At 40.1% G+C, this 17,180-nt stretch overlaps 1 protein-coding gene across 4 annotated transcripts in view; it reads right to left on the bottom strand.

Annotated features, from left to right (window-relative positions):
* Positions 1–17,180, bottom strand: part of ERLIN1 (ER lipid raft associated 1) — a 57,568-nt gene that overhangs the window by 19,450 nt on the left and 20,938 nt on the right. For all 4 annotated transcript variants that reach the window (XM_027846337.1, XM_027846335.1, XM_027846336.1 and 1 more), the window contains 3 exons: positions 15,356–15,481; positions 13,884–13,957; positions 3,964–4,022 (listed from right to left, as the gene is read on the bottom strand). In XM_027846337.1, coding sequence (XP_027702138.1) covers positions 3,964–4,022; positions 13,884–13,957; positions 15,356–15,481 — 259 coding nt within the window. The remainder of the gene's footprint in view (positions 1–3,963; positions 4,023–13,883; positions 13,958–15,355; positions 15,482–17,180) is intronic.

The raw sequence follows: 17,180 nt of genomic DNA on the forward strand, positions 1-17,180 counted from the left end.
ACTGTGGTACGCTTGCCACATGCCAAAGGATTTTGAGAGCCCAGCAAAAAATGTAGAGGAGAACATCCTCTACATTTTTCACCGCCACCCAAAACCCTTTGGCATGCCTGGCCACAAGCAGCTGCAGGTTGTGCAGGCCTGCCCTAAATTAACGTTGGAAACCGGATTTAAAGCTAGGTTTGTCCTGACCACTCCACCTTGCTCAATATTTACTAAGCATTCACTTTGTTACAAACACATGTATTATACACTGAGAGATGCAAAGATATATAGGATAGCCCCTACCTTCAATGTTACCACAATCTGCTAAAAGGAAATAGGATTTGTACAGAAATAAATATACATAAAGCAATCTGCTAGAGTTTGAAGGAACCCAAGAGATCACCTATTCCGACACTCTCATTGTACAGATGAAAAATCTGAGCTCTAGGGAGGTTAAGTCTGTTGCAGCAGTTGTCCTTGCTACATACAAGCTATGTGACCATTGACAATTCACTTAACCTCACTACCCCTCACTTTCCAAATCTGTAAAATGGAAATATTACTTGTACTACATATCTCACAGGTTTGTTGTGATAGAAATGCTTTGTAAATCTTAAAAGAAGTATCTAAATTATAGTTACTGTTGCTAATTGTTATCATAAGCACCATGACAAAGTAGACAAAGGGTCAAGAAGTCATGAGGTTCAAATTCTGCCTCCAAAGCATTATCTATGTGACTGTTAGTAAATAAATCACTTAACCTTCTCTGAAACTATACATTACAGGTGAGTTGCTAGGCTATATCAGTGAAGGGAATGTACAGACTGCAAGTTCTTTACACCAATGAAATCTCAGGTTCAAACCAAAAACAAAATTATCACTATCATCATGATTCCCTGGGAAACTAGAGTTTCCTCTAGTTCTATCTCTTGGTTTATGCTGGGACAACAGGTGTGTCAGTCTATTTGGGAACCTTACCAACAGAAATAAGTAGCCCACAGCGAATCTAGTGATTTCTGATTAGCCATTTGACTATTGAGGCTAAGAAGAGACTCTACGGTCGACTGGGACAAACTAGAAGCTTTCTAAACTCTCAATCAAGGAGTAATATAGAATCAAAGAATTTTCTTTTAAGAGCATGATCATCATCAGTCAAACATTTACTATACACCTACTATGTGCAAGGCACTTTGCTAGTGTTGGAAATGCAAAGTATAATAAATAACAATTCAACCCAACAAGCTTTTTTAAGTATCTTGCCCCTGAGTCTATATTTCTATGGGAGCCTAAAACATGCAACAGAACTTTCTATTATGGTAAGGACATGTATACATAGAAAGGTAATGCCTCATAAATCTGTTTCTCAGGAGCACCAAATGTACAGATACTAAGTGCTCTCAGAGTTCAGAGGTACCATAAGAAATGACAAATATGAAGAATTCATAGAAGTAGGGGAAAACTTATATGAACAGATGCAGAGTGAAGAAACCAGGAAAACAATGCACAATGACTACGTGAATGTAAATGGAAGGAACAACAACAAAAAAAACCCCCTGAATATTGTAATTATATTGAACAGAGATGGCCCTAGACTAGAGAAAACATACTTTCTTCCCTTCACTGAAAGTAAGGAGGGCGAAAGGGAGTGGGGATATTATGAACATGGTTTTTTTCTTTTAAAATCTTTGTTTAAAAAAAGAACTGTGTGGGGAAATGAATGTAATAGAAAAATAAAATATAAAAAATTATTTTTTTTCAAATCTTAAGGGTTCAGAGGAAGAAACCACAGCAAGGTAAGATAGACAAGGAAGGATTCATGTTTCATGGAGAAGGTGAAATGTGAATTGGGCCTTAACAGGATTTCAATAAGTGAAAAAGAAAGGGAAAGGCTTTTCAGGCATAGAGAAATATATGACCAAACCAAGGCCCAAAGAGACGAACAGTGATTTGACCAATGTCTCCTAAGTGATCAGTGGCAGAGTCTAGCCACAGCAAAGCCAGCATTCAAAAAATAAGTTCTAAAATGGTTAACCCTGTGGGGCAGCTAGATGGCACACAGTGGCTAGAGCACTGGCCCTAGAGTCAGGAGGACCTGAGTTCAAATCTGGCCTCAGACACATAATACTCACTAGCTGTGTGACTCTGGGAAAGTCACTTAACCTCAATTGCCACACACACACACACACACACACACACACACACACACACAGAGAAATAAATAAATAAAATAAAATAAAATGATTAACCCTAAATGTTTCTCATTCAAATTGCTTTTTTCTATTTCCACAATTTCAATATATTCATTTAACAACATTGAACATCTGTTAAGGAATTCAATTTTTAAAGTTATCGAATTTTCTAAGTCAAAATGTAGCAATGTAGTAGCACCATTTTTATGGGGGAAATCACACACAGACACACACAGACACACACACATATCTGATCTGGAGAAGAAAACTCCTGACATCTATGGATCCTTTGCTTCACATCTCTCCTAAAACAAGGGGTTGGACAAGCTAAGACAGCAAAGTAAGGATTAGGTTGCGGAAATACAAACCCAACTGTTGGTCTCAACTCTGATTCTGACTGAATGACCGATCCTGTCTCCTCTCTCCTGATCCAGTAACTACCCCGACCCCATCAAGAAAAAATATGCTGAAATGCTGAACAAGCAGCATTACGTAGAAAGTAGAAAGAAAAGATGGAACCCGGTTACAGAGAGCCTTAATCTCCAAATAAAGGATGTTAGCCATTGTTCTATTAGCACTGAGAAGTAAGTCAGTGAAAGATTTTGTACAATGGAATGACATGATTAGAGCAGTACAGATCAGTCTGGCAACAACAGATTACCTGAATTATAGAGAAGGACACAGGCATGTGGTCACCAAGGCCTAAAGGATCAGCCTCTTTGAAGGCACCATAAGCTTGGTGTGCTTGTGGCACAGCAACAGAAAATGGAGCCAAAGTAATCTCCATTATTTTTCCTAATTAGTACAAGACTGATAAACCAGAGAGTATAGCATATTATCTCAAGCTCAGCAAGGAATCTAACAACTTTATTCATAATGTTCTGGTAAACAAAATATAAGCTAAATGATGATAAATAGAGTCAGGTAACAATGTCAGGATTTGGCAGCTAAGGAGTGAGGAGTGGAGGATTACTCCTTATTAGGTTGTGAGCCTGGGTCACTAGAAGTATAGTGGTACCTTCAAAAATAGTAGATAAGTTAGGAAGAGGGGAGGGATTTCAGGAAAAGATAATTCAGTTTTGGACATGCCAAGTTACCCATTATCTCTACCCTACACCCCAAAATCTCTAGCCAAGCCCAAGACACAAACCAGGCGGACTATCTTCAGAAAAAAGACTACTCAAGTAAGAGCTTCCCCTGGAAAGATTCTAATATCTCTACAAATGTACAACTGCACACAACAAATATCCAAACTTCAGGTCAATCATGCGTCCACTATAATCAAAACAATAAAGGAAGAGGATTTGAGAGCTTACATGGATGACAGATTCTTTTATGTCACTAGATTCTATTGATGGCTTTGCTCAAGTCCCTATTCTAGGCTTCCAACAATGGTGCTGGGCCAAGATCACATACCCACTCTCCTGAGAGGACGCTAGATTGCTACTTCAGTCTTTTCTTATGTGGTTCAGGTTAAGAAAATGGGTTATAGGATGGTATACATTTCAAAAGGCTATTAAAAACAAAAACATAAACCATGTTCCAAAATGAAAGAAGAGAAAATACTTTATAAGAAAAACAGAAACTAAAGCAACATTGCCCTAGTGACAAAATTTTTTGAAGGTGTCTATAACACATACGAAACTAATAAAGAAACAAAGGCACACACGTTCTGCTGCTCCCTCCCCCAACTGCTGGGTACAGTTTAATGCTTAAATCTTCTCTAAACTACTGGCACTGGTCTTCAGACAACCCTGTATGGAAACAACGTGATCTCGTGAACATTACTCACATTAGCTCAAAATTTCTTCTTATGGCTTCTGGAATTTTGGGTTTTGTAACACGCACAGCCTATTAAGAAAAAAAGCCAAAGTATGTTTTAAAAATATATCTAAATATATCTTTAAATTGACAGCTTTGCAGCCTTGAAGTGTTTACGAATATATCACAATTAATTCTGACACCTAGCAATAGCAAAGAGGAGAGTCTACTGGAAAACTCTATACAGGCACACCCTACCAAACATTGTTTGTTAACTAGTTTAGCAAAAACAAAATGTTAGGTGAAACATTATGGGGAGCACTTAATTTCATATGAACAACGATCATGCACAGTAAGTGACATGGCAATAACAGGTAGACTCAAAGAAATAAACGCTGCCAGCACGTCAAGCCCTAACTCAGATTGTCACCAACCACCCAAGGTGTGTCTTGGATAATCAAGGGAATGTTAGATATAGTGTACTAACACCATTACTACATAACTACATTTAATTTAACTAACAAACATGCAAGATACAATTTGTATTCCACGATGCTACTCAAAGAAGAAAGTTTTGTCCTATCTTATCCTAAAGTCAAGCAGTTCTGAGGAAGCATTACTCCACCCAGCCTGAAAAACAAAGTTCCCTACTTTCTCCACAAAATAGTACTGATCTCCAATTTGATACCTTTGATTTTCTGCCTACCTTACAAAAATTCAAAATACTACAAATCAAACATTGGGGAGGTTGAAATAGAACTATTAATCCAATTCTGGTCATTTAGTGCAATTAAAGATTTGACAATGAATGTATTTCTCTGTCCCCCAACCTGAACCATGGATAATAGATGTATAGCTGAATGACTGAAAGATAACTTATCCAAGATAGCCAGGCAGCAGCAAGACATGCCACAAATAGCGACGCCCTTCTCTCCTCTGGGTCCAGGCTATCCCAGAATTCATCTGGACTGTCTGAATGCTCAGATGGTTTGGAGATGGGTGTCACTAACTCTATTCCTTCCGATAAGCTGGAGGACCACCAGGCCGTACCATCTGCCCTGCCTACACAACCCTGTAGACCTCTAGCACTAATATCTGATCTTACTGAAATAACTGAAGGACCCCTGTGACTTCTACCATGTGACCTACCAATTCACCCTTGGGACTATAAGGCTTTTCCATTCACCTTGCAGCTAAATTTCTATTATGCGTTACCTCCTCCAATTAGACTGGGGGCTACTTGTCAGCAGGGAGTGTCTAGCTTTTCCTATTTGTATTCCCAATACTTAGCAAGTGCTTGCGAGGCATATAGTAGGCACTTAATGCCTTTTCATTTGTCATTTATTAATTTATTATTATCTACCTTCTAACAGCTAAGAACATCACCTTCTCTATGTTATTTAGTTTTACATAGGGCACAGTCGATCTAACAAAACCTGTAGACATTCTACCATTTCTTTTGACCATCATCATTGACCACTTGCATTAACAAAGACTAGAATTTACCCAGAAAGTGTCACTTTTAGGGCTCTAGTTTACCAAGTACTTAAAAGCAGAAAAGTCATAAATTTTTCTTTGTAGCTAAACCATTAAAAAATGAAGAAATTTTAGAGTTTCCTAAAGAAACAGACAAAAACTTCAGTCCAAAGGGCAAAATGTTAAGTTTCTAAATGACGGCCCTACTTTAATCACTACATGAAACAATTAAATCTTTAGGTGCTAATCACATTCTAATGCTCTTAAACAAACTACAAAACATTCTACTACTTTGTCTTTGCATTAGGCTCTGTTGTCATATTTACTCTGATGGTTTCATGATTTCAAACTAGACACTACCTCTACTACTACGCATTGCAACCTTACAGTGACTTTTGTATTTTTTAACCAAACCTGTACTTTCACCGGTGTTAGGAACTCCCAGTGAGGAAACTTCCTCTGCCAACGCAGATCTGCAACTGCTCTGTAATATACAAGCTTAGAGAGTTGCCTCAAGCACTGAGAGATTAAATATGTTGTCCATAGTCACAAAGTATGTGTGGTGGCAGACTTGAACTCAGTTCTTTCTGGCTGGGAAGGAAGCTCTCCAACCACTAAAATCCCACCTTCTACAAAAAGCCTTCCCAATCCCCCTTCATGCTAGTGCCTTCCTTATGCTGATTATTTCCAGGTTGTCCTGTATATATCTTGTTTGTTCATAGTTGCTTATATGTTGCTTCCCCCATTAGACTGGGAGATCCTTGAGAGTAGGGACTGTCTTTTGTTCTACGGTTTCTTTTTGGTCTTTCTTTGACTCCCCAATTTTTAGCAGAGCGCCTTCGGGAAGAAGGCACTTATTAAATGCTAATGACACTAAGCCACACTGCCTCTTTCATGTCTTCTTATCCCTAAGTAATTCTTGTCCAAATCATTCCAGAAATAGTCCATGAAGGATCTCCCCAAGATACTGAAGGTCTTTTTCTGGTCTTTTTCCTTGCCAACACTAAACTTTCTACTTGTACTATTGATCCTAACCACACCCTAATCTTCAGTCTCTCCTTATCTAATGGCTCCTTCCTCCTCGTTTAAAAATATGCCTAGGCCTCCTTTCCCTTTAAAAACAAAACAAAAAAAAAACCCTTGCTGAACTCAACGGAAACCCACAAAACCCAGGGGCTAATTTCTTCTTCCTCCCTTTCACAACCAAACTCCTAAAGAAAACTGTTTACTCTCATTACCCCTACTTTCTCTCCTCTCATTTACTTCTCAATCAAAAGTTAGCAAAGATCTCTTCACTGTCAAATACAGTATTTTTCCAGTCCTGCTCCTTGACCTCTCTTCAACACTGTTAAGCAGCTTCTCCCCTTAGATATATCTTCTCTGGGTTTTCAGAATACTGCTCTTTCTTGGTTCTCATTGCACCTTCATCTCAGTGACCTTTGCTGGATTTTCCTCCCTGTCTAGCCCCCTCACTGTGAGGTTGGACCTCTTTTCTCTACATTGTCTCTCAGTGACTTCATCAGCTCCTATAGATTTAATTATCTCTATGCAGATAACTCCCAGGATCTATACAACCAATCTTTATTTTCCTACCTGTACTTCAGTCCAACACTACCAAACACCTATTGGAAATTTCAACGTGGATACATTGCAGGCACCTCAAACTCAACATATCCAAAACAACTCACTATCCTCCCCCAAAAAGGCACCTCTAACACCTCATTTACCTACCTTTGTCAAGGGTACTACCACCCTCCTATTCACCCAGGTTCATAGCCTCAGAGTTATTTGACTTTTCACTCTCCTCCACACCAATAATCAATGAATGGGTGTTGCCTCAGTCAGGCTGGGACCTGTTAAAGACCTGAGCTTAAAAAAGCCAAGGTCTCCCACTGCATCCTGGGCCATCTCCAGTTATCCTGGTCTGGCCACTGGACCCAGAGGGCTGTAGAGGAGAAAGGGAGGCTGGCATCTTTGCACGCCCTCCCATGCTTAAATCCAATTCATTTGCATGTCACGGCATCCATGGTCCTCTTTGACCAACCGACAACTACAACAGCTCAAACAGCTGCCAAATCTTGTCAATTCTACCTCTGCAGTAACATCCACATCCACCCCTTTCTATCTGCCAGCCAAGCCATCACTCGGGCCCAGAGATCATCGCCTCTCGCTGAACCACTGAAGTAGTCCAATTGGACTCCCTGCACCAAGCCTCTCCCTTCCAAGCCATCCTTTACACAAATGTCAACATAATATTCAAAAAGCCTATATCTGATCATGTTGCACTCCTGCTCAATAAACTCCCTTGGCTCCAGACTGCTGCTAGGATCAAATGCGATCTCCTCTGATTGGCATGGAAAGCCCTACATATCACTCACTTTCATGCACTCTTTGGTCTGGCCACATCTGGCTATTGTTGCCCCTCATACAACATTCCAAATTTCCCACATCTGTACTCTGACCCAGGTATCCCCCATGCCTGGAATGGACCTTCCTCTCCTCTACATCTCACGGACACCTCTTTCTGAGCTCAGGGCCATTGCCTGCATGAGACCTTTTCTGTTCCTCTCGGCTGCTTATGTCCCCTTCCAAGTATATTTATGTAATATAACTGAGACAATGTGGCACAGGAGAGCACTGGATATGGAAGCAGGAAGCAGTGGGTTTCAATCTCACCTCTGACAATGGCTAAGTAAATAAAGATGGGAAGAAGTCCCTCAGCCTTTCTGAACTTCAGCATCCTCACCTGTAATAACACCTAGAGTTAGGACACTTTCATTGAGAAAGCTGTCTGCACAGAGAAACCCATGCCAGAAAAACCCAGGAATTCACACCAGTCAGAATAAGGATCAAGAAATCCAATGAGAAACTATGGTGACTTTTCCCCCCATACAACACCCAAAAAACACAGTCAGAAGGCACAAGGATGATAGGAGAGGAAAGGCCCACCAGCAAAGCTAGTGCCAGCAAATGGCAGCCTCTTGACACATCCAGAGATGTCCAGGGACATGTGGAGTCTGCAAGGCTCTGTGTCCAGAGGCAACAAAAGTAGAGGGCTCCCATGAAAAAGCCCCAGGGTGGTCACAAAGCACTATGGTGGAGACCATGAAAGTGCTAGAGAGCAGTACAATGGGCGGCAGCCAGCATGACACTACAGTGCTCAGACACAGAAGAGTCAGTCAATAAACACTGATTAAGCACCTACTATGTGCCAGGCATTATGGTAAATGCTGGGGATACAAAAAGAAGCAAAAGATGTCCCTGTCCTCGAGGAGCTCACGATTTAATGGGGAAGAAGAGTCCAGGTCTAGAAGATTGAAGGTTCCTAAAAATATGAAATATCAAAGAGAGTCCTGCAGATCCAGCACTCTGAACCTCAAAGATCAAAGGAGTAGCCCAGCCCCCAGAGATGGAGGTCATGCACAAAGCCAGCAGACCCAGCATTCCACCCAAAGGTGCATTAGTGGGTAGAGCCTGCCCCTGACACAAGGCCCCATTTCATAAACTGAAGCTAGAGAGACAGTCAAAGATAATCAAAGAAAACACCAACCAGTATCAAAAATCATTGTGAACCTAAAGATAACACAAAAATGAAAGAGTAATTCTTACTGTAAGAACTGCAAGCAGACAAAGAAAAAAAAATGGATTTTCCACAACTAAATGAATAACGTGAAGTTTTTCAGATATCAGTAATTTCAGTAGATTTAGGAGGTTTGGCACCTAAATAATAAGAATATGAAACACCTTCAGTGCACAGTCTTAGGTTACGTGGTAACTTTGGTTTTGGCATTACAGTTGCTAGGCCCCCTTCCTCTCATTTTCACCAAAAATCCCTCAGCCCCAATTCAAACCTGAGAAAAAAGAGGAAAAAAAAACTCATAATAAATTAGCAAAGTCAAGCAAAATGAATCCACACAGTGGCCATGTCCAAAAACATATATCTCTTTCTCAATCTTGAGAGCATCCCCTCTCTGTCAGGGTGGGCAGCATGCTTCATCATCAGTTCTCTGGAGTCAGTGGTTGGTTACTACACTGATCAGAGTTCCTCAGTCTTTCACAGTTGTTTTTCTTTACAGTGTCCTGTCCTTGTATAGAATGTTCTGGTTCTGCACATTTTACTCAAGGTCAGTTCATACTAACCTGATTCTCTGAAATCATCTCTTCTGTTAATTCTTGTGGTGTAGTAATATTCCATTACATTCACATACCACAATTTATTGTACCCTCCTCGGCTTCCAGATCACCCTCCTCTACTCTCCTCTCCTCTCCTCTCCTCTCTTCCTCCATCTACTTGATTAGGGAGACTGTTTTGCTTTCAACAATTCCCTTCCTGATTTTAGCCCACCTCTTCACCACCCCCCACCTCCTACTGCCCTGCTGAACTTGTTGTACCTCTACATGAAACCATGTGTGACCCCAGCTCTCCTTTGTTCATTTCAGAGAAGAGTAAGGTTCATCTGGTACCCATTTCTCTCTCCCCTTCCCCCATGTCTGTATCCTCGTCTCTTCTCACTCACCCCACGTTATTAGAATTAGCATGTGCCCTCGGCCCCAGCCCACCCTTCTAACTCCTTTCTACAACACTCATGAATTTCCATTCCCTTCTTCCCTTCCCGTCCCTTTTTCAGAACAAACTCAGCTTCCCCCAGGACTCTCTTGTTCTCACTTAACTCTCCCCACACCCTTTGAGGACATGAAGGTTCTAAAAGGCCATGAGTTTCTTCTTCCTCATTAGAGGGGGAAGTTCCAATTGCTTGAATGTATCTTAACAATAATAGCTGGCATTTGTATAGTCCTTTAAAGTTTGAAAAGTGCTTTACAAATATTATCTCATTTGATCCTTACAACAACCCTGGGAGATAGGTACTATTATCATCTCCATTTTATAGATGAGAAAACTGAGGCAGAGGTTAGGTGACTTGCCCAGGGTTCACACAGCTAGTGAGTATCTAAGGCTGAATTTGAACTGAAGTCTCCCTTACTCCAGGTCCAACACAAGTTCATAGTAAGCTAGTCTCTTTTCCTAAGATGTTAACTGTTGCTCAAATTCCTGTTGAGACTTCTTTGGACAGTGTTTTTTGGGGGTTTTTTGGTTCTGTTTTTAAAAACCAATTGTCAGGGCAACAGTGGATAGAGCCTGGTCTTGGAGTCAGGAGGACCTGAGCTCAAATCCAGCCTCAGATACTTAATACTAGCTGTGAGACCCTGGGCAAGTCACTTAACCCCATTGCCTAGCCAAAAAACAAAAAAACAAAAAACAAACAATTGTTCATCAGGAGTCATCCAAGATAAAGGCATCAGGATGAAATGCCCATGCCATGAAACAATGTTGCAGGGGTGGGGAACCTACAGCCTAAAGGCCCGCTAGATCCTCAAGTGCAGCCCTTTGACTGAATCCAAACTTCACAGAACAAATCCCCTTAATAAAAGGATTTGTTTTGTAAAACTTGTACTCAATCAAAAAGTCACCCCCAAGGACCTGGAAGGTGACATGTGGCCTTGAGGCCACAGGTTCTTCACCCCTAGTTTAGAGCATGGGTTCTTACCTGGAGGGAGAAGGGATGCCAGGAATTTCTTTTGTTGTTGTTTTGTTTTAGTATTTTGTTAACTGTATTTCAATATAATTAGTTTCCTTCGTAGTCTTTTCTATTTTATTTTATGCACTTAAAACTTATTCTGATAATTTTACACATTGAAAAATATTATTCTGATAATCTGATAGGGGTCTATGGGTTTCACCAGACTGCCAAAAGGGTCCAGGAAACAAAAAAGGTTAAGAACCCCTGGTTTTATAGGGTTGGCAAAAGACCATAAGAGTACACTGTATTTCTTGGAGATAAGTTATTGGAAAACCCCATCACAGAAATCGTTATCTTTTCCCCCCAAATCTCCCCCCATTCTGAATTTCTCTATTACTGTCAAGAGCACTGCCATCCTCCCAGTCACCAAGACCTAAACCTCAGCGTCCCCCTTGACTTCTCCCTCACCCCACATATTGTCACCAAATCTTGTCATTTCTACCTTCCCAACATCTCTGAGAAGTCCCCTTCTTTCCACTCATATAGCCATAGCTCTAACGCAAGCCCTCTTCACCTCTTGACGAGGCTACTGAATAATCTTCTATTTGGTCTCCCTGCTTCTCCTTTCTCCCCATGCCAATTTCATCCTCCACTCAGCTGTCATGGTGACTTTGCTAAAGCATATAGATCTGACCACATCACCTGCTCACCCCAATTTAGACCCTTATCTTGGGCTACTTCAATAACCTAACAGGCATCTACTGCCTTTAATCTCTCCTTGACTCTAATAGTCATCCTACACACTCAAGGCAAACTACTTTCCCAAAAATACCACCATGACTGGTACTCCTCTACTCAAAAATCCTCCACATAAAAGCATGTCACATTCAAGGATCAGGTAGAAAAGGAACCAGAGACAGAAAAGAGACAGTGACAACAATCTTCACACAACTGAAGTTAGACTGTTAAGGTCAAGTTAACTTGTTCTGTTTGGCCTCAAGGAGGCAGATTTTGGCTCAACCTTAATAACAAATTTCCCAACAATGACAGCTATTCAAAATGGTGTGGGCTGTCTTCTCCAAGCTGGCTTCAGTCTACCCTTCTAGATTATCTTTCACTACCTCATGACACAAACCCACTCATGAGAGACCGCCAAGCCTGACCCTAGGATTCCAGGATACAGAGGTACAAGAGGCACCTCAGCAAACATCACAAGCCAACCCTTGACTTTATGGTAGAAGAAGCTCAAGTCCAGAGAGGTGAAGTAACTCCTTCACAATGACAAGGTGGTAGGCAAGCAGCCTGGTGGGGAACCAAGCCCAGCTCTTTTGACATGAATCCTATAGTCTCTCTACTAGATAGAGACTTTTCAGCCTTCCTGGTTTTCCACATGCTGACTTCCTCAGATGTTCTTTTCCCCAGTCTTTTCGGCCCATCCACGTGCCACTCCTCTACCAAGTCTCATCTGAAACCCCACCTCCACAAAGCCCCTCAACTGCACCAGGCTAAAGCATTTCCTCCACTTTTGAGCATTCACAGCAACAACAGATTATATGAGGCCCTTGGCAATTCAGGCCTTGTCAAATCATCTGTTGTTGCTGGGACCTATTATTGAACTTTTTATTCTAATTCATCTTCAGACCTTTATGTCTGGTCTTTCAAACTAGAATATAAGTTTCCTGAAAGCAGGGATCATAGGTCATACTTCCTTTGTGACCCAAATAAATGCACAGTATGGTACTTTGGCTTATATATAGACAGTTGATAAATATTTCATGTGTTTTTTTGTTTAAAATAATTGCCTAAGACAATGACCTAAAACAACAACAAAACAACCTTTTACTTACTTTACTTATACTTTCTAGATTAATTCCACCATAAAAACATTTGTAACATCATATTGATTACTTCCCCATCCCTTTCTCCACTGCTTCTATTCATTTGCCCCTACATAAGTATACATTTTTTCCTTTTACACAATCACAGTCTTCACGCATGTGTGTGCACGAGCACGCATACGCACGTGTGCATGCACACTCAACTGGTTCCACTTCTTTCACACAGACTTCACACAAGTCTTTCAATATTTCAATATTCATATTTATCTTCTACAACTGCATTGAATTAATATGTTTCAACATACTGATGTCCTCGTTGTTAGACATTCAGGTTGTAGTATTATTATAAATATCTTTATAGTATTAATATTTGTAGTAATATTATAAATATCTTTAAATAGGGAGGTCTTTTTTTCCTCTCTAATAAATAAATAGGGTATACAGTCCCAATGAATGATTATTACATCAAGGCACATAATGATTTTTTTTTTAAAGAGAGGCAACGGGGTTAAGTGACTTGCCCAGGGTCACACAACTAGTAAGTGCTATGTGTCTGAGGTCAGATTTGAACTCAGGTCCTCCTGAATCCAGGGCTGGTGCTCTATCCACTGCGCCATCTAGCTGCCCTCCCCCCCCTTTTTTTTGTGAGGCAATTGGGGTTAAGTTACTTGCCCAGGGTCACACAGCTAGTAAGTATCAAGTGTCTGGTCTCAGATCAAATTTGAACTCAGATCCTCCTGACTCCAAGGCGCCACTTAGCTGCCCCCTCATATAATTATTTTTATAAGAGCCAGATCCCAGATAGAACTGAAATGAATGAAACTATCTTGGAAAGCAATATATGAGTGCAGACTTGACTTCTTTAATAAGATTCAGCTTGCTTACTTTTTCCTTTTAAAAGCACTCAAAGGGAATGGATGCTAGTTAAAGTAAGCAATAATAATTTTTAAATGTGATGAGTCATAAAGTCATCAAAATCTTTATTAGGGAGGACCTAACATTTCATTACCACTCTCTAATAAAATTTGTGGGACGAATGAGACCTGAATTCAGAATCTGAATGAGACCTGAATTCAGAATCTTAAATTCCTCAAAACCTCCCAAGATATTGGGCCTACCTGTATAGTGAGACCAGGTGCCATGACGTTCAGATCTTTCTGTAGGGCCTGCTTCAAGTTTTCATCTATCTGATCTGGTTTTGGAAGCAAGAAAACAGCAGGTGTTTTAACACATAAAACTTTTACTATTCTACTAAAATTCAAACAAAACTATCATGATCAATCCTGGACTTTCGATAGTTAGATCCTTTCGTGAAGCTCAAAATTCTTCTTAAAGAAGTAATGTTATGGAGCAAAGGAGCACTAGGTTTAGCAGACGTGGCTTCAAATCCTGGCTCTGCTAACTTAATGACCAGGTAATGGTGAGGAAGCCACTTCACCTCTCTAGAGTTTAGCATCTTCATTTGCAAAATGAGGGGCTAGGACTAGATGGTTCTAGACTGAAATCTATGATTCTATGTTTGTAATATAGTTTTCTGTGGTGGGAAAAGTGGCAGGGATTATCACATCAAGGAAGTGAGTGGTTAAACAAGTTGCTCCAAATTACTCAATTGGTAGAGAATTTAAGTCTTTGGTCTATGAAGTCATAAATTTCACTAATCTGAACACTAATATATAAAAATCTGCATCAAGTCAAACTTGACATTACTCCAATAATCATATGCCTCTTTTCCACAAGATATAATAATATATCACTTTTCTACCACTGTCAGCCTCATTTTGATTTGGTATACAGGTCCACAGGAAAGCTTTTAAATAGTTTCCTCTCCAATATATCTAACACCCACAAATTCACATCATGTTTTCTCTATTACCAGATTAGCGTGTTCACCAATCTTAGGTTAACTTGGAAATACCAAACTGCTCCATCCCTGTAAGGTCAAGTGAAATCAGCTCTATACCACGGAGTCTTAGTCAGTAGATTTGAATCAAGTGATAGTTCCCAATTCTCAGTGTTCTACCTGGCAGATATCCTAGCCAACTGTTGCCTACATGGCAATCACCAAAATCTGGCACATCCTTCACTAATGAAAGATTTCACTGTCAATTTCCTCCTACTCCAAAATGATTTTGAGTCTTCAGGAAAAAAAGAAGTAACTCCTCACTTTAAGGACCTAATTTATCCAAAGAAAACATTCTACTCAAACTTCAAGAACACTAATCTATTCAAACCAGAGACTGCAGAATTAATACCCCTGCTGACTCCCAGATATCTGTTTCACTAAGAAGAGAGGTCAAAGTATAAAGAATCTACAAGTAGATAAAATTTACCCAATCTCTACTTAATCATACACCATGAGTTCAGATCTGTCCTTAAAATGACTTTCCCCTAAAGTATTTAAAATCTAAACTTACAATAAAAAAATTTAACTTCAAATCATGTTAACCATTTAGAGTAGTTTAACAGTATTACTTTCAAAGACATAGTTATTTTTATAAGTTTAAGAACATTGCTCTCAATAAAACACATTTAGTAAATTTTTACTTTAAAAGCATCTATAAAGACAACATAATTTGGTATCAGCACTCACCAAACAATTCAATGTAAACTTCCTGAAGAGTGTGGGCACTGCAAAACTGGTTCAATTCATGATGTATTTTATTGAAGATTAAAGTCTTATCATAATCTGCAGTGTAGTTCCTCACAATATCAAATACTGAAAAAGAAGTACACAAGATAGCCTTCTAAAACGATATCCAGTGCCAAAGAGAAGAAAAGTGCCTATGAGCTTTTTTAGGGGTATTCAATCAAGAACAAAGCTTCTACCTAAGCTAGAGTTTTCCAATTATAGGGTGTACCCCCAAAGCTTTGGGGAGCACAAAGCAATGGCCAAAAAATTCGGCCATTTTCAAGCATAATGGCCACAAATATTCCTTCAGTTTTTGTTTTTTCAAAGAAAACAAAATCAATAAAAACAAGAAAAATGGAGATTTTGATGCAGAAGGCAATGGGAGCTCATAGAAGGATTGTGCCCCAGAAATATAAAATGTGTCCCCCCATCAGCCCATCTTGGAGCAAAAATGGCCAGAGTTCATACTGCCCTCTGTAGACATCGAATTTGGAGGTTTCTTGGCAGACAGGGCAGGGGATTGTCACTGTTCTTCAGGCCCCTCGGCCTGAACAAGGTAGCTTTCTTGAGGCTCCCTCTCTGGCCTCAAGTCTCATCCCCCAATGATGAAAGAGATTCCCAGGGAACTGGGTCAAACAGAGGCACAGTAGAGGGCTGAGGCCTTTCTCAAGCCCGCCACTCAGATGTGGGGCGACAAATGTATGTCTTTCCCCTATAGTACTAGAGTACATTGTAGCATGGAGGTTTAAAGATTGAGAGGCCTGCCCATCATCATGATTTCTCCTTTGCCTTTGGGAGGCAGTTCGGTATAATGGGAAAAGCACTGTATCTGAATTTAAAGGAACTGAGTTTAAGTTCTGGCTCTGTCACTTCCTATCTGTGTGACCCTGAGCAAGTCCCTTAACCTCTCTGGGCCTCAGTTCCCTCAACTGTAAAATGAGGGAGTTGATCCAGATGACCTTGATGATCAATTCCATCTCTAAATCTATCTATAATTCTAAAACCCTGAATGCTGTATAGTTATAATTTCTTATTTTATATATACTTTTAATTTTATATTTTGTTTAATATAAAAATTACAACAAATTCTTTATTATGTTTGAATAACGTACTAGTGTGCATCAATTGCTTTATGAAGAGTGGGAGGAGGCAGGCAGCCCCTTAATCTGTTTGTAAATAAGGGTGGCATCATTATGTGTAGTGTGCAAATACTTGGCCTAAGTGGAGAGGAAAAGGGCAGCTAGGTGGCTCAGCGGACAGAGCTCTGACCTTGGAGTCAGGAGGACTTGAGTTCAAATCTGGTCTCAGACACTTGACACTTACTAGCTGTGTGACCCTAGGCAAATCACTTAACCTCAATTGCCTCACCAAAAAGCGAAAATAAAACAAAAACAAAAAAAAGACTTAGTTTAAGTGAAGAGACGATAGCAGAGACCAGGCAAGGGCCAGGATGATTTCCTTGGTGACCCAGAACGTTCAGAATAAGCATAGTTTGGGCAAGTTAAAGTAGGGGACAACAAGAAAGAGACCACAGGGTTCTTGGACAGCTAGGAAGAGGAACAACCTAGACATCTAAAATGGAAGACTTTCTTTCTCATTAGTACTTATCACCTAAGGTAAACCCAATTTTGAGCACCTACTAAATGCTTCACACTAGGCTGAGGAAGTTGAGAGTATAAAATAAGTAGAAGACACAGTCCTCCCATCTATATGGAGTTTAGTTAAAAAGTAAATCACATACACACACACACACACACACACACACACACACACACACACACACACA

Source organism: Vombatus ursinus, unplaced genomic scaffold (assembly GCF_900497805.2).
Source record: "Vombatus ursinus unplaced genomic scaffold, bare-nosed wombat genome assembly UNPS02015129.1, whole genome shotgun sequence".
NCBI lineage: Eukaryota > Metazoa > Chordata > Mammalia > Diprotodontia > Vombatidae > Vombatus > Vombatus ursinus.